The sequence below is a fragment of the Myxocyprinus asiaticus genome, chromosome 19 (genome assembly GCF_019703515.2).
Source record: "Myxocyprinus asiaticus isolate MX2 ecotype Aquarium Trade chromosome 19, UBuf_Myxa_2, whole genome shotgun sequence".
In the NCBI taxonomy this organism is placed as follows: Eukaryota; Metazoa; Chordata; class Actinopteri; order Cypriniformes; family Catostomidae; genus Myxocyprinus; species Myxocyprinus asiaticus.
In genome coordinates, this window is record NC_059362.1 from 2,533,197 (window position 1) to 2,560,649 (window position 27,453).

The 27,453-nt window shown below is 36.7% G+C and overlaps 1 protein-coding gene across 2 annotated transcripts; it reads left to right on the forward strand.

Moving 5' to 3' along the window:
* Positions 1-595: 595 nt before the first annotated feature.
* Positions 596-26,540, forward strand: tmem244 (transmembrane protein 244). Of its 2 annotated transcripts, none has more exons than XM_051644917.1 (6): positions 596-751; positions 1,701-1,786; positions 3,396-3,472; positions 8,946-9,071; positions 15,469-15,513; positions 25,791-26,540. In XM_051644917.1, exons 1-6 carry the CDS (start codon positions 659-661, stop codon positions 25,886-25,888), a joined length of 525 nt encoding a protein of 174 aa, XP_051500877.1. In that variant the 5' UTR covers positions 596-658; the 3' UTR covers positions 25,889-26,540. The 2 variants fall into 2 exon arrangements, with proteins under 2 accessions (XP_051500877.1, XP_051500878.1); XM_051644918.1 differs by having other exon boundaries at positions 699-824.
* The last annotated feature ends 913 nt before the right edge of the window (positions 26,541-27,453 follow it).

The following is a 27,453-nucleotide window of genomic DNA, read 5'->3' on the forward strand; positions in this document are numbered from 1 at the left end:
TATTTCTATATGTGTGTCTGTTTATATGTTGGTATGAATTATTTTATATTTGTGCACAGGGGTGTGAATTTTTTAATTTTATTTTATTTTTTTATTATTTTTTTTATTAACATTTTAAGTTGATTCCAAATGCATAATACCACTAGCAGATTTCACACAGGGAATGGTAGAAAAAGACTCTCTCTGTTTTATATATCTAGCCAAAAGTTTTCCTGCTTTGTCCCCCGACTCACATATCTATCTGTCTATCTATCTATCTAACTATCTATCTTTCTTTCTTTCAGAAAAGGCTTTGTCAAGTCAACATCAAAGTTTGTCTTTACAAACATTACATATCAAGTTGTTATGTTAATCATCCTGTTAATGTTCTTACAATTGTTTAAATAATCAAGCTATACTTAATAAAGTTTAAGTGCCTGAGCATATTTCTGAAAGTCAGGTACCCTTTATTGTAACACTTCCTTAAAATAAGTATTTAGCATTGGGTAGTTAGTATAGACAGGCCTGGAGATGGGCTTTATCCTGAACAGATTTACAGAAGCGTTTTAGTGTGTTGTTAATCTTATTAAGAGCAGCCATCACAGACACGCAGATTTAGTGTTATGCTACCTGCTAGCATAGTGTGCAACTGTGCCAATCAAAGAATTGTAGGACATTCATGTTTTTGGACTACTGTTGTCGGTGTTGTGGGACCACTCTGATCAAACGGCATGGCCAACTGCCAGTCAACAACAAGCTCCATGACACCTGGGTAAAGTCGTCTTATCTACGTTTGGTGAAGTCATCATCCGATGTTTCCGATGTTTACCAGAGGGATTCAACATGTGCGTGTAGCGTAGCTAATTTCCTACAGTAGCCACAATTTTAACTGAATCTTGAGACATGGGACAAAACAAGCTACAAAAATGAAAGAAAAATTTCATCTTCGATCTTTTTTCACTTTTTTGTTTTTGTTTGTTTTTGCATGCCTATAACTAAATATGGGTCAACACCATCAGATACAAAAATAATCTCTCAAATATGTATTTCAAAATATTGACAAATCTGCCATTCACTACAATGAATGAATGAATTGACATTATAATCAACTGATTTTCAGATCTATCTCCAGCTAACAATTGTAAAATGTTTTCCAAATGTTACATGATGGTTGTGAGAATTTTAAAAGGATTTATTAACAATGTTGCACTAAGAATTTTTTCTCCTAAATTGTCAGAACTTCAATTGAATATTAATAACATCATAAGGATGTGAAAATCTGGCTACAGAAAATCTGACAGTAAAAACTAAATAATCATATTTTGCATATCACACATTTATATGTACAGTATACATACATACATATTTATATATACATTGATGATTTTAAAATGTGTTAGCATGTGTTGAAATTAACATTAACCAAGATGAATAAATGTTGTAAAAGTTTAATGCTAGTACATGTTAACTAATGACGTTAACTACTGTTATCATATGTAACCTTATTTTAAAGTGTTACCCATTTTTTTCTGTAAGGATCTCATTGTCCATATGGAAAATAATGCCATATTCAGTATACAAGTGTAATTTAGGCCTTTATGAACAATGGAACTTAACATATTTGAGTCTGAATCTGTAAAAATCAATATCAAACACTAGTGTTTATCTACATTTGTTTCAATCAAATGCATTAAGTCCTGTTGTGTTGTGTGTGTTGTCAGGCTGTTCTCCAGAACCTGTTGATGTGTATGGTGTGCTTCTACTCTTTGTACTATATTGTGGTCAGTCTCTGCATCGGCATTCTCAGGTAAGATTTTCCACACTGAGAGGCACAACTTCCTCACTCTCACTCACTCACTCTCTCTCTCTCTCTCTCTCTCTCTCTCTCTCTCTCTCTCTCTCTCTCTCTCTCTCTCTCTTTCTTTCTCCGTCTGTGTGTACATCTACCTCATATGTGGTGAAGACTTCCTGAAAAAAAAAGCTATGCTAAGCTAAATGCAACTAACCATATAATTGTGTATAGTTAGGATAGTTAAATAAATAGACCTATCAACTTTTAAAAAGTAGGAGAAAAAGCTTCCCATCTATGGTATTTTGACACATACTGGTAATATGGCTAAAACTAGTTCCACATTTTGCCCAGTGTTTGTATCATGTGTTAAGCTGGTTAATCACTTTTCTGCTGTTGTGTATGAATTTACAAAATTGTCAGTTCTCCTATCCAGTTTATGGCATGTTAATAATTTTGCACATTGTTGGGCCTATGCAGTTAACAGTTATTTTGATTTCAGTGGCAGATTTAAGGACTTTTTTCTTTCTTTTTTTTTTTTTTTTGTCCTGTACGATACACAATTTTGGTGCTGGACTTCGGTGATGGAATTACAACCAGCTGAGAACCACTGGTCTATGCCAAACCCAAACAGACATACTGTAGTGCTCACTGATATTCTCTACTGTGGAGCAGTATCAGTTTATGTTGCCTTCAAACATTGAATGTTAGATTATATTCTCCTATGCCATATGTTTTTTGCATAGCATAAACAATAATTTGCAACAGTGCCCACCCACTTTTTCAGCCATCTGGGTTCTGTAGGTATTTTTCCCATTAATTTTTTCCATAGGGATATCATAAAATCCTTCATAAAAGAGTTGTAAGCCATGAATCAAATTAACATTATAAACTTTGATTTAAAGCAAAAAATTATTTGAAAATCAGACAAAAAGACAAAGGTACAGGAATGTGTTCTCACCGTCTTTCATGAGGGCATGAACTACAATCCCATGAAGCATTGCAAATTATGTAATCAAATTAAAACTGATTGAAAAAAAAAAACTATTCATTTAAAGTTATTTGTTATTTTTAAGTACACAAAATCAATATATATATATATATATATATATATTTTATTTTTTATTTTTTTATTATTTGTTTTTTGCTAAATATTTAGATATATACAAAAATATAAGTAGTTTGAGGGACTCAATTGTGTCATTCACAGTGCATCAGGGGAATGGGCGGTCACTGCAGAGCTCTTTTGGTGCACTTTGTTTGCTGCAATTCTCTGATTGGTGGATCGCTTCTCTCATGGTAGTTCTTTGCCAGGAATTCTGCTATTAAACACGATTCCTAAAAAATGAAGATGATATAAAGCAGACTGATAGCTTCTACAGAAGAATATACCATCAATCAACAACCTCAGAGCTGTAAAGGTTTATAAATTATAATTAATAATATATTCCTCTATGGAAAGAAATGAATGGGATTTTTACTTCCGAAACCAGACTATTCTATAAACTCTATCAAAATTATTACAGCAAAAACTTATTTACATTATAGCAGCATCAGCACACAAAAATATTGATTTGAAAAACTCAGATGTTTTGATGTTTATTTGCTCTTTGTTTTTTGTATTCAGGGTGGAAGAGGCTGACAGCTTGTTAGCGCCTTTTGACTACACGACTCAACCTTCATGGCAAAGTCCAAAATATTTAGGTACGCTGGATTAAAATCTCAAGGGTCTGCCCTACTTTATATTGTGTATTATTGTATTCAACTGTATATAATAATATTTATATTAAATGATTATAAAATAAATAATAATAATAATGGAACATTTTAATTGCAAATGCAGTTAACTAGTAATATTGATATTTTTTGTCACATGGAAATACACATTTGACAGTAAAGCATTGATTTTGAGCTGGAATGCAGAAATACATTTTATATTAACTGATATTAACAAAAAAATTTTTTTATTAACATCTTATTTATCTAGGGTTATTTTCAGAAATTCTAAAATTCAAAGACTCCATAATGGATATCGATTTTTTATCGGGCTCTTAATTTTTTAATTAACTGTTCACTTCAATTAAAGTTAATTAGAACTGAAAATTTAGAGAGGAGAAAAAGTCACAGATTTGTCCTCAATTAATGGGGGTCCAGGCATTGAAGCTCTTTTGTTAAATTCTCCTTTTTATTTGCCCTTATTAAAATTTACCATGGTTCTTGCATAGTATCCAGAGTTTAACTGTGGTATTAGTAAGATCAGTGTAATCACAGGTGAAAACATGTTCCACATTACCATGGTAAGATACAACACTGGTTTCTAAAAACAAACAAACTATGGAACTTGTAATGAAAAACAATATCCTAAACACACATGTATAAATTATAAAAACAACCCAGATAAAAAGTAAGCAATATTTACCAAATAAATCATATTTAATATAATTACAGTAACGTATATAATAAATGTACATTTTTGCCAGAACACCATAGTTTCTAATGACTTAGTTCAGGCATGAAACTCTACATGGCGCATGCTGATTTGCTTTGAACTTGTTATCTGTTAGCCAATCAGCTCACTCAAAGGTGATTTGTCAAGCCAATCGGCTCACATGGTGTAAGCTGATAGGTCGCTTGACACGTAATCGAGTGAATAAATCAACTTGTGTGCTCTCTCTTTGCCTACATTTAAATATGCTTGGTTGCTTAGTAAGCCTGTTTCACTGCAGCGCACTGCGAGAGTTTTCACTGAAACCCTCCTCCACCCCACCTACATTTGTCTAGATATGCTACATGGGATTGTATTTATGTCTAATTGTGTATCAGCATGTTATACATACTTGATGCAGCATGTCTTGTGTTTCTAATTGTGCAGTAGCAGCAGTCCACATGCTTAACTCAGTATGTCTGTGTATGTTCTAGCAGTAACAAGTCTCCATACTTGCTTTGCAGCAGCAGTGTAGTGGATCTACTCCACCAAGTCCAATATCCTATCAGTATGTCATCCCCACATTGACATGAGAAATCTTTCCTAGATTTGTCATGACTGAGCTACAGTAACTGCAAAGTACATTTCTATTAGGGTGCTGTTGTTTGGAGAGCAGATTCATCAGCGCTGCATGGGTGGTTTAATCGGGAAGCGGCGCTTCTTTACACTTCTGGAGTATTGGTTGTGGTGTTTCCCATGCGCAGCAGTAAATGGGATGGTTTGATTTTTGAAAGTAGATTTTTACAGCTCAAATTTAGACTGGAAGAATAAAAATAACGGATAACTTTATCTAGAGTTCTGCCTGTTCAAAATCACACACAGATATAAAGAAGTGCAATAAGATAACAATTATTTGAATTAAATTAATACAATTGGAAAAATGGACAAGAGTTTTTTTGGAAACCACATACTCAGTAAAACTCCTTGAATTTAAATGAACAATCCAGAAATAATAATAGCCACAGAAGGTAGAAGGGTCAGCACTTCTAAGAACATGTCATGTTTCATTTCTATTCTTTGTTATTTTCACATTAATGAGGAAAAACTAGCTTTATGGACATGACAGTTGTATAAGTGGCACTTACCGTTCATGATGAGGGAAAAACAATCCAAAACATGTGAAACCTTTGACCTCTGAGATATCTTTATGGAATCCATTAAGTCTGCACAATTGATTAAATTAAGAATGAAATCACAATATGGGCTTGCTTTACCACAAAAGGCTGTGTTTAATAAAACAGTCTGCATTCAGCGCTTCAGTCATTACGAAGGATGGCAGAGTAGATGCTTTAAAACAGAACGGTGACTAAACTGACTGGAACTACTTGTGCATTAAACGCATGCATTCCAGCCAATCAGAATTGAGTATTCGAATTCAACCTGTCATCTTGTTTTCCACTTTTATAATAAAACATTAAAGTACTAGTTTTTCTACTGTTTTGTGTTTACATCTCTATACTCTTTGCAAACTTTCACACAATACACACATTTACATTCGAGACATTTTGATAAAAACAGAATATGCTGTCTCAGGCTGTTGTAGCGCTAGTGGGTGATACTTCTCTTGTTGAAGTTTCGATGATTATTGAATTCCACCATACAAATAGTGCAAATGACATGATAGACGGCCAGTCCCATGCACACACGTGCTTGTGTGAAGAGAGAGAGGGAGCACTGCTGCTCTGGTTTGATTAGCTCAGATTCCAATCAGGTTTTAGAAAATCACACCAAACAGAATGAAATATTTTGATGTCAAATTGAATATATGCGTTACTCTGGGATAAAAAATAACTGAGTTAAACATTGTATTAAATGTATCGCATGATTTAAATGAGACCCCCAAGAATGTGAAAATTAGCTTTCCAGGGGGTATCCTGTTGCATTCAGGGGGTCAGGATCATACAACTGGAGAGAGTTGTAAGCAAATGGGGGGTTGAGGAGAGAGACGAAATATTCCAAGTGTATTCCAATGGAGTAATTCATGGGATATTGTTCATTGTTCGGGTGACTAGATTACAAGATTATTGTGTTCTTCACATGGCAGAATTAACAGAAAAAGGCAAGAAACTGTAATACAGCACTTTAACAACAGATGACTGCAGCACATCACATAACTGATTCCTTGTGTAGTTTTATGTGGATATTGAAAACCTTCTTTGAATGGTCAGAATCCATCCCTTACCCCCCTTACAACAAAATCTAAACTTGCAGCAAATTTGCAGCTTGTTATTTTCACATGCAAATGACTTTGTTTCGCTGCAAATGTTTGCCAGAAGTTTTCAGCTCTTCACTGGTAGTGGTGTACCTCCGTCAAACCTCTGGCAACAATGGACAGTTTGCCGCAAGTTTGGCTCAAAGCCCGTTTACATGTGAAAATTATCAGTGGCGAATTCACGCCAAGTTTGCAGCAAATTTGCCATGAAATCTCGATTTTCGTAATGGCCTAATGTGATTTCAGTGATATTATCACGCATTTACACCTGGTAATTAATGTAATCAAGTACCATCCAAAAGTGATCCAATCACCAAAAGCGCATGTTAATGCAAGGTGTAAATGGGGCCTCACAGTTTCTGTAAATTGTGTTATTGCTAAGGTTTGAAGTAGTGGTCATCCGATTTGTTTTGTTTTTTCAGTTGTTGAATGCTGTTATCTAGAGAGCAAGGGTGGCTGGAATAATGCATCAACATATATAAACAATATTATATACCTATATATCACACAATTTGATAATAGCAAATGAGCTATACATAAAATAATAAGGTACGTTCTTACCATTGGAATTAAAGCTTGATGTACCACACTGATGTTTTAGTGAATCTGTGTCAGTAGGGGGCAGTCAGCACAACTCCAGTTGTACAGACAACATGCCTCTTCAAACCAACGAGAGCATCACCTCAGCCTTCCACAGATGACGCGCTATTGCGTTCAAAGACAGCTGGACCGAGCACAACAGAATGTAGTGATCTCGAGACACGTTTTTCGAAGTTTCTAACTACATTTAACTTGACACAGCAGCCTAAAAACACAGCGTTTTTGACTAGAGATGCTGAAAACTAATGAGATGCAACCAAAGTGAGACGCTCCAAAAGCATCCGTCTAACGCATGAGTACATAGATCAACAATTAAAAATAGCCCAGAGAGAATTAAGTCAATAAGAGGGTTGTTCAATTATATGGAAATAAAATAAACAATATCTTTACTTTTAAAGCCAGTTTTTGTGCCTGGCCATAAAAAAAAGTTGCATACTCCAATATTTCGTTGGACCGCCTTTAGCTTTGATTACGGCGCGCATTCGTCATGGCATTTTTTCGACAACCTTATGGAACGTCACAACATTTATTTCCATCCAGAGTTGCATATATTTTTGGCTGAGATCTTGTATTGATGACGGGAGAGTCGAACCACTCCGTAAAGTCTTCTCCAGCCCATCCCAAAGACTTTCAGTGAGGTTAAAAATCAGGACTCTGTGGTGGCCAATTCATGTGTGAAAATGATTCCTCATGTTCCCTGAACCACTCTGTCACAATTTGAGCCCGATGAATCTTGGCACTGTCATCCTGGAATATGGTTATATATGGTCAATGGTTATACCATTGATGGTATAACCTGGTCATTCAGTACATTCAGGTAGTCAGCTGACTTGATTTTATTGCCGCATAACGTTGCTGAGCCTAGACCTGACCAAATGACCCAGCAACCCCAGATCATAACACTGCCTCCAGAGGCTTGTATGGTGGGCACTATGCATGACGGGTGCATCACTTCATGCGCTTTCCTTCTTACCCTGACGCGCCTACCACTTTGGATAGGGTAAATCTGGACTCATCAGACCACATGACCTTTTTCCATTGCTCCACAGTCCAATCTTTATGCTCCCTAGCAAATTGAAGTAATTTTTTCTGATTAGCTTTACTAACAAGTTTGGCTTTCTTGTGGCCACACAGCTGTTTAGCCCAATACTGTAAGTTTTTGTTGCATTGTGCATGTGGAAATGATCTTTCTTTCACTATTAAACATAGCCAAGAGTTCTACTGTCGATTTTTTACAAAGTGACTTCAAGCGTTTAGTGATCTCTGATCACGATTATTCAAGATTTTTTCCCGACCACATTTCTTCAGTGAAGCTGACGGTTCACCACTATCCTTCCAGGTTTTAATAATGCATTGGACAGTTCTTAACCCAATTCCAGTGATTTCAGCAATCTCCTAAGTTGTTTTCTTTGCTTGATGCAGGCCAATAATTTGCCCCTTCTGAAACACAGTAACATCTTTTCTACGACCACGGGATACGTCTTCTGACATGGTTGTTTAAGAAATGAGTAGCTACACACTGCATCAGTTAGGGTTAAAAGAATTGTTGCCAGCTGAAACATATTAATTACTGCAATAATGATCCAATCATAGGCTTTTAAGTATCTGCTTATTTAAATCCGAACAGCAACTTTTTTTTAGGCCAGGCAGTGTATGTATATGATGTATTTGAATTGTCTGAATTATAATATTTATTATTAAATATATGTATAATTATTTTATTTATAATATACTTAATTATCTTTATTTGGGGGCCTTTCTGAGTTGATATTAATATTTTTGATTAAATAATATAAAGATTTGAATAATTAATCCATACATCATAGAACAAATTAAACATTTTCATTGACTGACAGCTCTAATGATTTGGTTTTGTCTAGTGAGTGTGATTTCGACAGAGGTGACGTACATTCTGGGTGGTCTGATGTTCGCCTGGATTGTGGAGGAGTGGGTGTGGGATTACGCCATCACTGTCACTCTGCTTCACGTTGGACTGACCGTAGCAGGTAAGAACATCTAAACAGAGAAGGACAGAAGATTAAACATATTTAGGGAGATACATGGCCAATCGCATTTTTTATAGACAGTAGGTCAAGAATAAGGGAAAACACAGATATTTCAGGACACCTAATTCACTGATATTGGTCAGGTATTTGATTTGTGCCATTTTCACTTTTGGGTGAACTATCCCTTTAACAGTGAAAATTTATCAAAGTGATTTTACCTCTGGATAAGGATGTCACAGAGACTTGCAGGTGGGCTCATTTCACTCGGGCAACCAGTAGTCATTCAGTTACACCCTAGCAACTGCCTAATCACTCCCTACCAACCAGCCAAAACACCCTAGCAGTGGTATATAGTAACATGCCAAGCCTATATCTGTACCACAATATTAAAGAGACATGGGGGTGGACTCTTTATAACTTAGTCCCGTTGCAGGCACCATGGGGGCCACTACAATAATTCGGCACAGGATTATTATAAGAGACAAGGGAGTGGGCTCTTTTGACTTGTGGCAGTGTACGTATCTCGAAAATCCAGGTGGCAAATGTTGCTAAGGCAAACACCTTATCACATGTTCTTCGGAAAGCAAGCGATGGAGTAGGTGGAGTTTTGCAGAGCTCTTCAGAACATTTTGTCATTTAAGTATTACTTTGGAAAAATATAAACAAAAAAACCCCACAATCTTTCTTCCAACTTGCTCACTAACTAAATGGAAAAAACAAACCATGACCGGTAAGAACACCAAAGGCCATAATACTAACACTGCAACAACTGAGCGTGTTAAGACCAGCACACCGTCTCCCCCCAGGCCCTTGAGTGACTCAGGTGACCCAGCTCCAGCACCTGCTACGGCGGTAAGTCCAACTGAAATCATGGCCTTCAAGAATGAACTCTTGGCATCGTCGCAAGCATATTTGCAGCTATCTTCAAGGATGAGATTCGGGCAGTGCACAATGTCTGCTATAAAATTACAGATACAAGCCGCCAAAACAGAACTTTCTAACTTCAAAGCCGCTATAAAAACCGAAGTGGCTGCGATGGAAAACACTATGAAAGAGATGGAGAATGGATTCTCTGGGTGTTCAGATGATGTTGCGGTTTTACAGCGCACAGTGCAACAACTTTCAACTCAGGAGGCTGCCTTAGAGGGCAAATGTGAGGACTTGGAAGGAAGATCCAGATGCAATAATATATGGATAGTTGGTGTACCAGAAGGCCAAGGCAGCTGCAGCACAACTGCAGTCTCTATGCTGCTCAATGAAGCTTTCCAGCTCGAAAAGGCTCCTTTACTTGACAGAGCACACTGGGCCTTATAACCACCACCGTAACTTGTATACATCCGAATCGCTGAGGGATGATCATTTAATTAATTAATTTCTCCAAAGTTTTAGATCCTCCAAATAGACCCTGTGACAGCAGCCAAGCTAGACTCTCCGTTTTCAATTGGAGAAGTTCAGATGGCCATTAGATTCAAGATGAAGCTGGCATGGTCTGCATAGGCCATGCTGCCATTAATTTACATTTTATGAGGTTTTCCCGTAGCCGGTATACATCCGAATCGCTGAGGGATGATCATTTAATTAATTAATTTCTCCAACGTTTTAGATCCTCCAAATAGACCCTGTGACAGCAGCCAAGCTAGACTCTCCGATTTCAATTGGAGAAGTTCAGATGGCCATTAGGAGCATGCAATGTGGGAAATCTCTTGGTCCGGATGGGTATCCAGCAGAATTTTTTACGAAATTTTCAAACCAACTAGCTCCCATTTTATCCTCTGTATATAAGACTCCCTGTCTGTGGGCTCACTGCCTAAAACATTACGACAGAATGAAGAAAAGCAAAAATCAACAGGAATGTGACTTGTATCGCCCTGTCTCTTTGCTCAACATAGACAGCAAAATCTTTGCAAAAATTATTGCTCGCCATCTCGAAACAGTCCTTCCAACCATAATCTCACTGGACCAGATGGGCTTCATAAAGAATCAATAATCCTCTTCCAACATTAGGCACCTGAATAACATCATCTACAGCCCCTCTCCACCCAGTAAATCGGAAGTGTTTATATCTTTTGATGCCGAAAAGGCTTTCGATCGGGTGGAGTGGGACTAATATATTCCATATCCTTGAGAGATTTGGATTTGGACCAAACTTTTTATCATGGATTAAAATTCTATATAGTTTGCCAATAGCAGCAGTACGTACTAATAATAATATATCACCTTCTTTTCCATTAACACGAGGAACGAAACAGGGGTGTCCACTGTCCCCCCTCCTTTTTGTGATTACAATTGAGCCGTTAGCCATAGGCTCACTGCCTGAAACATTACGACAAGCTACCATATCACTTATCACTTATTCTGAAGAAAGGCAAAAATCAACAGACCAGACAGACTTCATAAAGAATCAATAATCCTCTTCCAACATTAGGCGCCTGAATAACATCATCTACGGTCCCTCTCTACCCAGTAAATCGTTAGTGGTTATATCTTTAGATGCCGAAAAGTCTTTCGATCGGGTGGAGTGGGACTATCTATTCCATACCCTTGAGAGATTTGGATTTTGACCAAACTTTTTATACTTAAAATTCTATATAGTTCGCCAATAGCAGCAGTACGTACTAATAAATAATATATCACCTTCTTTTCCATTAACACGAGGAACAAGGCAGGGGTGTCCACTGTCCCCCCTCCTTTTGCGATCACAATTGAGCCATTAGCCAAAGCTTTACAAAGCAATAAATATTTTAAGGGTATCATAAGGGCAGGGGTGGAACATAAAGTCTCACCATATGCAGACGATATGTTACTCTATCTGTCTGACCCTCCCTCGTCCCTTCCAGTAGTTCTTAAATTGAATTTGGCAAAATATCTGGCTATAAAGTAAACACACAAAAGAGTGAATTAATGCCCATAAATTTGGCAGCAAGAGAATCCTTGTTTATTCGTATGGTGCCGTTTAAAGTGTGCATGGACAAAATAAAATATCTTGGTGTCTGGGTCACACACAAATTTAAAGACTTATTCCCAGTGAATTTCCCCCCTCTCCTGTCCTCTCTTAAGGAGGATATTAATCATTGGGATCAGTTACCCTTATCCCTGGCAGGCAGAATTAACACTATAAAGATGAACATATTGCCCAAGCTTCTTTATATGTTTCAGTGTATACCAGTCTTCTTAACTAATACATTCTTCAGTTCCCTAGAAAGGAAGCTTCTTCCCTCATTTGGAATAAACAGAATCCACGTATACGCAAAGCGATACTACAGAGACCGCACCAGCAGGGAGGGCTTGGACTGTCAAACTTTCAGCTCTACTATTGGGAAGTAAATATCAAAATGATTTCATATTGGGTGGAAAGAAATCGAGTACAGCTGCACCTGACTGGCTAATTTTAGAGAGAGACTCTTGTAAGATCACCTCATTATCCACCTTATTATGCTGTAGCCTGCCATATCCAGAGCTTATTACCAAATATACTTCCAATCCAGTTGTTATTCATTCTTTAAAAATATGGAAACAATTCAAACAATCCTTTGAGATCTTTACATTTTCAATACTTGCTCCCATTGTTAAGAACCATGCATCCCTGCCATCTTTGACAGATGCTTCCTTCAGGGCATGGCTTAGTCATGGGGTCTATTCATTTAAAGACATGTTTATAAATGGCTTATTTGCCACTTATGAGCAGATTGTTCAAAAATTAAATATCCCCTGGTCACACTTCTTCAGATATCTACAAATTCGCAGCTTCATATCATCAAATATCACTCAATTCCCTTCACAGCCCCCAGACACACTCCTAGACTCAATCAATGACATCACATCATCCAGAAAGGGTAGGATAGGTGACATATATTCTTTATTAATGAGAGAAAACATGATAAATCTTAATTCCCTTAAAAGGGATAGGGGGAATATATTCATCTTCAATATGTATGAAAAATACTGTTATGCAGTTTAACATTTTCCGCCGACTGCACTGGACCAAAGTTAAATTATCCCAATTCACACTCAATATAGACCCCCTGTGTGATCGTTGCAAGCAGACCCAAGCCACTTTAATTCATTTGTTTTAGGAGTGTCCCAAGTTATCCAATTTTTGGAAATTAATATTTGCTATGCTTTCTAAAACCATTGATAAAGCCTTAAAACTATCGGCCTCCCTTGCTTTAATTGGTGTGGTGACACAAAATCTTACTTTGAATAAGATAAATTAAGTCTGTTGTCTTTTGCCATGCTGGTAGCCAGACAACAAATTTTGATTAAGTGGAAAGATTGCAATCCTCCAACATTTGCACAATGGATTAGGGATATGTTGTATTTTGTTAAATTGGAGAAGATTAGATATACTGTTAGAGGGTCAGCTGACAAGTTTACATTGAAATGGCAACCATTCCTTAGTCATGTTGAAGCTTTAGGCTCTGATAAATTTATGGCTGTATAAAGTCTTTCATGTAACTAGGAGTGTCCGAAAGGAGGTAATAAAAAGACCCCTAATAACCTCTTGTCAACTTATTATTATTACATATTACTTTTCATCTATATTTATTCTATTTTATATCATTTGTATATTTATGTTTCCCTATATAGTCTAAGTAGTATACCCTCTGAATGTTACTATGGGTGGGGGAAGGGGGATATTTATTAATCCAAATATGTTCATACAGTGAATTGTTAAAGATGTATTGTCAAAATTTCAGAAATAAACTTTGTTAAAAAAAAAATATATTTTTTTTTGTTGGATCTGTTCTGTTACCCCTGTGTGGATGGGCGGAGAGTTTGCCCAGAACAGAACAATATCAGCAACACCAACGCATTGCTTCAATTGTCTTTAAGTTAATAAAGTATTCAAAGTCAAGTATTAATTCGACGGAAGTGGTCCACATATTGTTTAGGTACATCTTGTGGCTATACTTTTGAAACAGTGAGTATTTTAACATTTACGGACTGACCCCATTCACTTTCATTGGAAGTGTCTCACTGAAACCCAGATTTTTGCTCTTTTAAATGAAAAGTAATAAATAAATTTTTGTAGTATACATAATGCCACAAATGCTGTCAATTGAGCTTAACTTCTATTGACCCGGAACATTACTTTAACTTGTATTGGGCCAGGAACGTTCCTTTTATGTGTTGAAGATTTAGGGTGACCAGACGTTCTCTTTTCCCTGGACATGTGCTCTTTTTCGGACCTGAAAATAAGTGTCTGGCCAGGATTTTATTTGGCTTTGTCTTCATATTGATGTGCTCTCTACAGTTTGGACTGTAGAGAGCACTTGGTCATATATTCTGTGTATTTGATACGGTGCATCAGTTTTCAAATTTTTACATATCCTTAATTAACAAATTAGCAAATTAACACATTAAATCAATTAAAGCAAGAGGCTAATTTTTTTGAGAGGTAACATTGAGAAACATGTGTCAGGTGAAAAGGGGCCTTTCACACCGAATGGGAACTGTTAAAAAAGCATCTCAAGACATCTGCATTCTGCCCTATTTGTTGCGCTGTGTCTTGCTTTTTTAAGGCAAGATTGCGTTTGATCCCTGAACAGCCTCTACGTTTTTTAGAAATGCTTTAGCCCATAGTTGCATGAATGCTACACATACTCAAGAAAATTAAAACATGCTTCTCATAAAGTCACCAGAGTTAAATGCTTTGGTGTTGTTTTTGCAAAAAAAAAAAAAATGTCTCCCAGGGGACCATGTAGACAACAAGGGAACACTTCTTTACTTGGTCAGGTCTGTCAAATTTTTGTGAATTTTTTTATAAAAGGGGTCCCTGCAAATACTGGGCATGCGACAAACATCAACTAGCAATCTTTATCTAAAGGTAAGATGGCAGCATTTTTCCAGAAGGCAGCTGACCTTGAGGCGAATGTTCCTATCTTTTACCTGCTATTTTCATGATTTCTACAAGCTGTAAAATTGAAAATAAAAGCAATATTAAAAAAAAAATAAATAAATAAAAAACATGTAAATTTAATATGTGGGCCCTAATGTGTTGGAAAATAGCAATAAATTAATTTTCAGATGTAGCTTTATATTCTTGCTTTTGTTGTAGTGGTTAATGAAGAGTCCAAACAGGTGTTTGTTTTAGAGGTCGGCTGCACCTTTGACCCTAGCCTAGAGGAAGCTTTTATGACTAAGGTCATTAAATACCAACTTATCCTGAACATTATTTCAAAAGTGGGTTATAGGTGCAGAATACTGGTATTCATATTCAGCAGCTTAGAACATATACATATGTTGGTCGTAAGAGGGCTGTCTGGGAATGTAAAAAAAAAGGGGCTAAGAGGATTGCATTGTAGCCTACATTTGAAAGTTTTTGGCATCTGTTTTGAACCTGTGTTACAGTAACTATAATTCTTTTTCTTTTTTTCATTTTTGTTTTTTTTTTCAGTTATGGCTGATTTTCCATCAACAGAGCATTGGTGGATTGCGCTTGGTAAGTTCTAACATAAAACATTATTCAGGGCATCACAGAAAACCAACTATACTGTATTTAAGTTTGCAAAGGCAAAAAAAAAATAATAATTTGTACATGGTCAATGATAGCAAGATACAGTATAGTGGCAACATAACACTGGCCCAATGGGGGAATTGACAGTTCCATGAACTGGCCTAAAACTCTCTCACATTATCATCCCGGGCCAGCAGGTCATTGTTTAAACATATGATCTGACCCATTATCTTTGTCTTATCAAAGTGTAGTTGAATGGTTATATATTTTTAACAAACCAATGCAACTCTAATGCTAATGTCATTTCCCAAATTCTAAAGCATTTTTAGGCAAGTTGTGATTTGTTAGTTTATAGAGTCATTAAGGTCCGGAATGGGTCTTCCTTTGTTATAATGATAACATACTGGCCATGCTATTATATCACCAACACTCTTCACTGACATCATTAGATCATGATCTAAGTGTTGGTTTATTGGTGCAGGTAATTTTTCAATCAGAAACAACCAATTTCTTTGTATTTTTCTAGTGTAGGTAGATGTCTTTTCCAAAATTTGAAAAATGTCAATACCAGCACACATATCATGTGTCATCTCTATCATCTCTATCACAAATTATACCAAAATCCATTTGAAGGTTGATCAAAGCCATGATCAGATCTTTATTCCAGGGCATGTGCAGGGTTGGTGAGTAACAAAATACATGTAATGGGATTACGTATTTAAAATACAAAATATAAGTAACTGTATTCCACTACACTTACAATTGAAATCATTGGTAATTAGAATAGTTACATTCAAAAAGTATTTAGATTACTGAAGAGATTACTTTGCATTTTATTGTCATTTGTTTCATTTAATATTTAGTCCTTTCAGATGGAAAACATTTATACATATAAATGATGTGATCCAAAGTGCATTTGAACAGCGGTGAAACACTTTCTTATGATGTGTTACATTCATACGAGCAGACAGAAGTAAGTTTGAAGTAAGTTTGGAGCAGAAGAAATAGAAATAAATCTTGTGTATTGTCAGCTTTACACTAAGCAAAAATGATATTTCTAGCCATTTTACATGCACATGTTACCAGGCACGATCATATTTGTTTTATCAAGAAAATTCATGTTGGATCATAATTTCTTTATTTCTAGTAAGACCTTTGATATTAGGGCAAAAATCGTATTCTTGATGATAATTTTTGTATTGTTTTCCTGTAAAAATATCTAAAAATCCTTAAAACAAGATCAATTTGATTGATCTTGTTTTAGAAACAACACTGCATAAGATATTTCAGTTTTTCAGAGAATGTATTTTTAACATGTGTATTTTGTCTTACTGTACTGGCAGAGTTTTTATAGTCAAAACAAGTGAAAAAATCTACCAGTGCTGAAGAAGTAATCCAAAGTATTTAGAATACATTACTGACCTTGAGTAATCTAACAGAATATGTTACAAATTACATTTTACAGCATATATTCTGTAATCTGTAGTGGAATACGTTTCAAAAGTAACCCTCCCAACTCTGGGCATGTGATAAATGTTTTCACACAGATGCAACAGTTTGAAGAGGTTTCTTTATGAATAAATTCCATTTATTCAGCCATCACCAATATAGAGTCTTCATTAAGAAGATTTGTATGTATGTCTTCTCATAACCAACCAAATATGACATTGAAATGAGACATATCCAGACATAATGTTTACTAAATACAGGTCAATAGCCATCTGCTATCCTTTTTAGGGGCCAAGCCCCTATTGTATCCGTAAGTACTGCGTTATTTTTCTTCTTCCTGCTCCCTAATGGGAGTCTATGGCAGCCCTATGAACTGTATATAGGAAAATGATGAAATCTGACACACTGATAGGGGTGGGCTTGAATACATTTACATTTACATGTAATGAATTGAATAGCCCCTATACCAAATTTGGGGTCTCTAGTACATACTCTATAGTGCCACCACTATTGTTTTGCGTGTATCTTTTGAACCGTTGTCCGAGAGACACAATTCTGTTTTTGTCTGATTCATCTCCTCCGCCCATTACAGTGGTCACCATCTTGTATTATGATGTTTACAGTTTAAAAGTTTCATGTCCTTCAGACTTTGGCTCAAAATAATCTCCAGACTGAGCCACACAGAACTGACTAGAAACCATTTTAATTTGTGCTACCTTTCAGAAATTATGCTTACGTGAATTTAACGAGGTTGACGTAAAACAGGAAGTGAGACTATATCTCGGCAATGCTTTGTCCTGTTGAAACAAAATTTGGTATGCTTCATCAGGACCATGATCTAAAATAACATGCAAAGTTGGGTGACAGCGCCACCTATGGGTCAAGAAATGTCATAATTGGTTATGACCAATTTTATGGTCATAACCAATTTTGAACTGTTTGTCCAAAATTATGAGTTTGGTGTTTTTGGATTCCTTGGGTCATGAGGATTTCAACTATATTTTTCAGCCATATAACCTCTCCGCCATTTTTAATTTTATGAAAAAGTAATGTATATTTTAAACAGTTTGTCTGATTTGAATGAAAATTGGAAAGGGTCTTCAACATCATGTATTGAGGGTACTTAAGCAGTTTGGAGACAGTGCCACATAGTGGTCAAAATTCTTAACCAATTTAAACAAAACTTTTAGATGTATCATTGCTTCCTTATTCTAAGTCTTCTGAAATTGGCAGAGATACATTTCAAAATGTATTTATTATATTATTATTTTTTATTTAAAACCTGCTGCTCTCAGCTTGGAATGTCTCTTTGGCACTTTTGAGCTATGTCAGCTGAATGGCCCAGCAGTTGACACATTGGAATACAGGTCAAAACGATGTGAATTCAAGTCCAGGAAAGAGCAGTTTTAAAAATGTACTTTTGTTGATCTCTGAGTCTTCATATTGTTCTTACTACAATGCAGACATTAATTTATTGCGCAAATCCTGCTTCAATTAAAAAAAAAGCTGTAACTATTTTCTTAGAAAAGGTTGTTTACTCTAAACCTACAATGTCTCTTTGACATCAGTCAGACTTATCGTTTGTGTGGCACAGTGGTTAGAGTCTTGGGCTTCAGTTTAAAGGACTGGGTGAACCCTGATTTGATACCTGCTACAGCTGGTATAAATGTTGTGACTCTGTTGTGCCGGAGCTCTTTGCATTGTGCTTCATCAATCACCAATCCCACCCTGACCCCCAACGAACACCCCTGTGGTCCCAAATAGAATACACACACAAAAAAATAAAAAATAAAAAAACAGGAAAAAAGAAATATAAAAATCATATATTATTAAAACTAAACATCTCTCACCACAGCCCCTCCCTGAGAGTCCTCCAAAAACACTAAGTAATTGCCCTACTTCCTATCAACCATATTCCAAACCCCCAGCCTTCTGCTTGACATCTCCTCGAAAGCAGCCACCCTCTCCATCTCCGCACACCACTCCGGAAATGAGGGTGCTCCATCCGTCTTCCATCCCCTTAAAATAATTTTCCTGACAATCATAATGCTTGTCAGAACCCAATTTTTTATGTGTTTATCCCCCAAATGTATGACCGCCCCATCGCCCAAAATACAGAGTCTGGGGCATGAATGAAATTTGAGTGCCCAAAACGTCAAATATAAAATTCTGAACCTTCAACCAAAATTCTTGGATCTTAACCCACCGCCCACCCAAAAAAAAAATCATGGGTTGTGTCTCCATCTTCTGATTGGCATCGCTAGCAGGTGTGTGTGTCTTTAAGACCAATCCTATACAATCTAGAGGGGGTCCAATAGAATCTATGTAAAATCTTGAATTGCATAAGGCAATTCCTTGCATCTCTAGATGCAGACTTGACATTTTTTAGAATGCTAACCCATACTCCCTCCTCCAATACCAAATTTAAATCTTTCTCCCATAATCTCTTGAGAGAAACTGAAGCTCCGTCACCCAGACACTGAATTAGCAGGGAGTAATACACTGATGCCTCATGACCTTTTCCAAAAGCAGTAATCACCCCTCCCAGAGTATCTGCAACTTTAGGGGTGTGTGGACCACTCCCAAAAACAATACAGAGCAGGTGGCACCGCTCTAAATACCTATACTAAATACTGAGATCTGGGAATCCCAAAATGCTGAACCAAATTTTCAAAAGGTCTCAACACTCCACTCTCATATAGGTCACAGAGTGTAGTAACCCCCCTCACAATCCACTCTGACCAGCAGAAAGAGGACATATTAATATATAATTTAGGGTTCAGCCATATGCTTGAGGCAACATTTAAATAAATGTCTGAATTAAACACTCTGGACACTTTTGTCCATACCTATTGCAAATGCGAGATAATGGGGTGCAACTTAACTTCTCCAATTAGTTTGATAGAAAGGCTCTGCAATGGCAAAATAGGGGCAAGAACTTCCTGTTCAATACAAAACCAGGGAGGGGCTCTCTCAGGTGGAAGCGACCAATGAGCCAAATGCTGAGACCGTATGCATAATAATAAAACAAAATCTTCTGCCTATGTAACTTATTAAAATGTAATCTAGGACGCTTACCATTCCAAATGAAGGACTTCGCTATGCTATCAAATTGCTTGAAATAAGAGAGGGGGACATCTACAGGGAGAGATTGTAGCAGGTAGTTGAATTTTGGAATACAATTCATTTTAATAACATTAACCTTCCCAATCATAGATAAATGTAATGAAGCCCACCTGCCCACATTGTGTGAAACATTTTATTAAGGGGTCAAAATTAACTCTAACTAAATCAGACAAATTTGCTGGGAATAAAATGCCCAAATACTTAATGCCCTGTTTGGGCCACTGGAAGGGGCCCGGCTGGAAAGCCGTTATTGGGCAGTACGCTGTCAGAGCCAAAGCTTCGGATTTAGACCAATTGACTCTGTATCCCAAGAACTTATAAAAGGAATTAATAATTCTATGGAGGCAAGGCATAGATCTAGTGGGGTCGGAGACGGAAAATAAAATATCATCTGCGTAAAGCAAAAGCTTATATGCCACACCTCCCGCCACCACCCCTGGAAAATTATCTACCCTTCTTATCGTGGCTGCTAATGGTTCTAGGGCAAGACAGAACAATAATGGGGAAAGAGGGCAACCCTGCCGGGTGCCCCTATCCAGAGTAAAATAATCTGAAATTAATCCATTTGTTTGTACCGCAGCTACCGGGTGTCTATAAAGTAACTTAATCCATCCAATAAAAGTATTCCCGAACCCGTATTTCCAAAATCTTAAAAAGATAATCCCAATCTACCATATCAAATGCCTTTTTGGCATCAAGTGAGACCGGAGTCTAATAATTCACCACTGGCCACATGATATTAATGAAACGCTTAATGTTATCAGAAGAGCTGCAGCCCCGAATAAACCCCACCTGATCTATATGTATAAGAGATGTCATAACTTTACTTAATCGGTTAGCCAAAATTTTTGACAATATTTTTACATCTAGCTGTATCATGGAAATTGGATGGTAACTCTTACACTCGCTTGGATCTTTGTCCTTTTTAAGAATCAGACTGATCCGGGCTTGTGTCATGGTTGGCGGAAGCTTTCTATTCTTTAATGATTCCATATAAACTTCTAACAAAAGTGAAGCCAGTTCTGTAGCATAAGATCTAAACAATTCAGTGGCAAAGCCATCTGGCCCCAGAGCCTTGCCTGTAGGCAAGGCCTTAATTACCTCGCCAAGCTCCTCCAAGGTTATCTCAGAATCAAGAGAATTGTTTTGCTCATTCGTCAATTTAGGGAGTTCTAAAGGTTCCATATATACTATAGAGATCAAGATAGAATTCTTTAAAAGCATTATTAATATCAATGGCTGAGGTAAATATTTCACTACCAGCAGATTTCACTGAGGGAATGGTAGAAAAAGACTCACTCTGCTTTATATATCTAGCCAAAAGTTTCCCTGTTTTGTCCCGGGACTCAAAATATGACTGTCTTGCCCTAAATTCCCAAAACTCCACCTTCTGCGACAAAATAGTAGTATATCTGTATTTCAATCAGGTCAATTCTCTGAGGCCATCAGACGACATTTGGCATTTCAGCTCTGCCTCGGCACTTTTAATATTCCCCTCCAACTCCATGAGTTCTTATGCTTTGGATTTTTTGATGAATGAGGCATACTATATGATCCGACCCCTAAGAGCCACCTTAAGTGCCTCCCAAGCCATGCCCACAGAGGATACTGAGAACCAGTTGGTCTCCATATAGACACTGATTTCAGCCTTTAGCATTTGTTGGAATTCAGGATTTTGCAAAAGGGATACTTTAAAGTGCCAACTATATGATTTATTTTTCCCCGTATGTGGCAACACCTCTAAACTCACCAGGGCATGATCTGAGACTAAAATGTTTCCAATTGAACAATCAACAACAGATGAAATGAGGGACTTGGATATATATATATATATAAACTATTCTAAAATAAATATTATGGACTGATGAAAAAAATGTATAGTCCCTACCAGATGGTTCAAAAGTTTCCAAATACCTGTAAGGCCAAGATTTTTACACATCCTGTGAAGCGTCAATGATGCTCTAGGGGGCTTACACACTTTTGCTTCACTATGATCAAGGACTGAGTCCATCAAAAGATTAGAGTCTCCTCCCAATATTATATCATGAGGGGTGCCAGCAGCTTGCAACATCCCTTCAAGATCTGTAAAGAATCCCTGATCATCAGCATTAGGTGCATAAATATTAGCCAAAATCAACTTTTGCCCCTGAATTTCTGCTAAAACAATAATGACTCTTCCTAATTTATCTTTAATCTGTTTGAGACATTTGAATTGTAAAAGCTTACTTATCAATGTAATGACTCCCCTGCTCTTACTTGAGCTAGCACTAAAGAAAACATGTTCACCCCATATCTTCCCAAATTTTTCAGCTTCCTGCGGGGAAAGATGCGTTTCTTGAAGGAACACTATATCATATTTCTTATGTTTAAGAAAAGAAATAACTTTCATTCTTTTTATGAGGTGCCCCAACCCATTCACATTCCACATGGAGAGAGACAATCCACTCATATTAACATTATATTTCAACATTAGCCTGGATATTAGAAAAAATAGATTGTGTGTCAAAAACAAAATTATAAAGACCACCTTCCAACATTAGAGCAACAATCAAACCCCAAACTTACCCCAGAAAAAAAAAAAAAAACAGAAAAAAGAAAAACGTGCGTATTAACCCCACGCATGACAGCGCCATCTGGTGTCCATCCCTCTAAACTAAAACAGTCCATGTATGCCTACGAGAGCCCCCGCGACAAATATGCCATCGGTTTGTTCAAGTCCAGTGCTTCTATACAAATTTTGTGAGACAGAATTACACAACAGAAAATACTCCACAAAACAAACTCCATTCAATAGGAGGCATAAGCACAAAGAACGTGCAGATTCATCCACATACTGTCCCGAAGGAGTGTTATTCCACAAAACAAACTCCAGCCGTTAGGCGGAACTAGCACAAAAAGAAACAAAAAAGGCGTTCAGTTTCCTCGGACAGTCAAGGGAATGTTCAGTGAGTCAGACCCACTCGGCTATTACACGAGAGCAACAAATGCCCTAATCACTCCAATGTTAGCAAGAAATATTCCACGAAACAAACTCCATCCAATAGGAGGCATAAGAACAAAGAACGTGCAGATACATTCACAAACTGTCCCGAAGGAGTGTTATTCCACAAAACAAACTCCAGCCACTAGGCGGAACCAACACAAAAAGAAACAAAGAAGGCGCCCAGTTTCCTCGGACGGTCAAGTGAATGTTCAGTGAATCAGGCCTACTCGGCTGCATCGAGAGCATCACACAATTACTTAATCATTCCATTGACTTAATGAAGGACATCGCTTGCTGTGGGCATGTAAATATTGTGCGTCCATCCTTAGTATCTATTCTCAATTTGGCCGGGAAAATCAGTGCAAAAGCGACCTTCCGTTGATGTAAGAGTTTCTTGCATTCCTTGAATCGATCATGTTTCTCTCTTGTCGAATTCGCAAAGTCTGGGAACAAGAAAATGCTGTGGTTCTTCCAAGAAAGCCTTCCTTTACTCCTCGCCTCACGTAACACAAGATCTTTATCGGATGATCTCAGAAATTCTGCCAGAATTGATGTCTCCCATTGCGAATCTCTGAGCCGGAACTCTGTGAGCTTGCTCGATTTCAAGCTTATGGCCTGTTATGTTGAGCAGACTCGGGAAGAGCTCGTCTAGGAATTTCACCATATCTCGGCCTTCTTCGTCCTCGGGAATTCCAACAATTCAGACGTTGTTTCGCTGGTTGCGATTCTCAAGGTCTTCCAACTTTTCCCAAACACGCTCCAAGAATGTCTTTGTCGCTAGCGGATTAGCGGCTAATCCCCTTTCTGATGACTCCAGATAATCATTCCGTTTCTTGACGTCCCCCACTCTTGTAACCAACTCGGAGAAATTCGTCTTCATGGCAGTGATCGATCGATGTATTACAACAAGATCCTCCAAGTCAGCAACGACCTTCACCAGCATTGCCGACACGTTCAACAGTTGACGCTGAATCTTTTTCACCGCACTGTCCAAATTGAGTCCCTGGTCTGCGGCCTTGTCAGGGGTATCAGCTTGAGCACGTAAGCGTCTTTTAATGTCTCCAGAGCCCAGGATTTTGAATTCTTTGACATATTGTCTTCATAGTATATTTCACAGTTATGGAACAGGGTGTATCAAATCTCGCCAGTTTATGACACAAAAAGTTTTAAAACTAGCAAAGTGCGCAGAGCACGCCGTTCACATGTCCGACCCTCGCATGGTGCCACGCAACTCCTCGACAAACTAATTTGTAAAATTTCAAATCTATTTTAAAAGCATGAATGTTTTCATGACCTCAGTAAATATGAGGTCATGAAAAAAGCATGCAGAATAACCCTATAACGCTGCCTGTTATCAAATTTGATACCTATTTTCTAAAGCCTGTGCATCATTAACATAATCTAATTTTTGCCGAAAATCTGCAATGTACTAGATGTCTGCTGTTACCTGGTGGATGTTTCCGGGCATTTTTTTGATGAAAAAATATTTGTAAAAATTTTCCAAAGATGTCTGCTTTGTTATTGCATGCACTCGTTATTTTTATGTGAAATCTTTGCTGATTTTAAGAAAGTACAAGTAACAGTAATGCTTATATTGTTACTGATATTTTAATGAGTATTTGCTTAATATAAGCAACTTGTGCTTGGGTAAAAAAAAATTATATTATTTGATTGAAATCCATGTATTAAATAAGATACAACAGGCTTTTGAAGTATATCTCTCAATCACCATTATATTCCATACATGCCCACCATAAAAAAAAAAATTTTTTAAATCAGAGAGCTTTGAAAAATCTGACATATACTTATTATAAGTTATATTTAAAGTGTGAACTAATATTTCTGTGTTTTCATATGTGCAGCCTGCTTTCATTATTTTACATTAAAAGCTATTATGATGTCATCTTACCATAAGTTCCTGAGACCCAGCGAAAAAAGTGTTTCGTGCATAAAATACATATGATAAAATGTGTTTATTGAAAAAAATATTTTTTATTCATATTGTATTTGATGTGCTGAATTGAACTGTGATATATTTCTATCCATAATTATAGACCAAGGAGAGGAAGTTGTTATGGACAAACTCTCAAACATTTGGTATCTCTGTAAAACCCAGGGAGTCATCTGATAATACCCCAAGATTTACCACTGTAGCATGTATGGGCTAAGAAAAACTTCAATAACAAATGTCCTACACATTTATTCATTTGGCATTCATTTACACAAAAATGAATTGCTGGGCCTCAGAAGGAGAATGACCTTTAAAGTCTAATGTATCAAATATGAGACATAAAAAACCTGTCTTTTGATAGTTTATCCAATGGTACTATAATAAGTTTAATGTAAAAAATAAAATAAAAAATGTATAATTTTCTGACAATTCTTTCATATGTCAGGCTGTACAGGGATAATTATAATACAATAAAAAATTTTTTTTAAGTAGTTTTGGATGGACTTTATGAGGCACATTGCAGGACATTTCAAGGTATTCAGGTATTTTGACACAATGTTTCCAACAGTTAGGCTCACATCTCCATAAGACTCAATTTAGCTGTTTAAATGGTATTTTTTTTGTCTGGGCAAATTATGAAAATATAAGAGAAATGATAAATGGCCTTTTTTCTAGAACAGTAAAATGACTATTACAGGCTTCTGTATTATTCATCTTTATATAATGACTGTAAGTTTGTCTTTCCTCTTGTAGGCTCTGGGTTGTTGATGATGATTTTTGGAGGGCAGCTCCTGGCGTACAGACTCTTCAGAAATAATTTTGTGCATCCTGCAGATCTTCAGAATTTCTGATACTCTCTCTCTCTCTTTCTCTCTTCCTCAGTGTGGAACATGTACAGTGATGAGTTTTGTATTGTTTCTCTTTTTTTACACCATATGTAGATTACAGGAGTCCTTACACAATGTTTTGCATAAATGTTTTTTTTGAAACAGACTGTTTATGGTGATAAAACACGTCCAGCAAACCAAGTTGCTTTGTAGCGTTTTTAAACATCATATGGTGAAAATGTATCTTTCATGGATAGAAGTGATTTTGACTTGATTTCATATAATCATTAACTTAACATCTTCCTAACTTAATATTATTGGGTTATTACTCTAAGCCACCAATCTGACACAGAAAAAAATCTTTTGAATTAAAGGGTGTGGTTTCATAATATATGGCGATTCTGTGCAAATATGAATTTGCCTTAAAATAGATCACCTATGTTTGCATTCAAATTAAAATTTTCTTGATTTACAGCAACATCTTTTGCAACAGAAACACCTTTAATATAATATTTCGATAAGAAAGAACATTTTGCTTGGTTCAAGAGTTTTAAGCACAATACTATTCATTTCACCATAAAATTAGAGAAAAGAAATGAGTGAAATGAAATGTGAAAATGTAAAATAAACGAAATAAGTGAAAATGAAGCCTATTTGTAAGATTTTTTGCATTATGACCCCCATTTTGGACCCCTCCCCATTACATAAATAATATGTATTATTTAAACATTAAAGTATTTAAACATCATGGCAGGTTTTTTTTTTTATTTATTTTTTTTTTTCCCCACCTTTAATGTATGCTAATAATATTTTTGTACTGCATTAATATATATATATATTTTTATTTTTTTTTTATTTTTTTTTTTTACAGTTATGAAAACAACCATTGAAAAGAATGGGAATTACCAATAAATAAATAAGAGAATAATGGGAATCACCAAAAATAATAAATACATTTCAGTCATGCCAACTCTCGGAAAGATTTAGCATGTGAATGTGGGTATGATATATTGATAGCAGACTTGCTTCTGCTAAAAAAACACATACAAAACAAGACACACACAAAATGAGACAAAACGAAAGACATGCTTCATCAAGCATGTGTTACATGCTGCTGCACAAATAGCCTAATTACCTATCCCCCAACAAAGCAGGGAAGCGGCACAAATGCAAAACACAAAACACAAACCCCTCAACCAAGCAGATCTATCACCAAGACATATGTTCTGCTGCTGCTCTGAAAAGCCATGTGCACAGTGTGTATGCTAGCTAGGTGTGCTTAGGCTACAGGCCAATGGCGTAACACTAATTAACTACATTTCTATGTGTGCCTCGCCCTGCTTTGCCGATAGCTTAAACGGCTAGTGACCTAACTCATAATGTGTACCTGAGCTGGGAAAGCCTGGAGATTATATAACTAGTGACTTAAACTTGCTATTTGTGGATTTATTTATTCTAATGTCCTAAAATAGTGATGTGTGCCAGACAGATTTGGCTAAGGCTTGCCTTATTAAGAAGCGCTTCTATGTGTCATGGTCAAAGCAGACCTTACCCTGCAAGCTGATAGAAGAAAAGCCCCAGCAAACCAC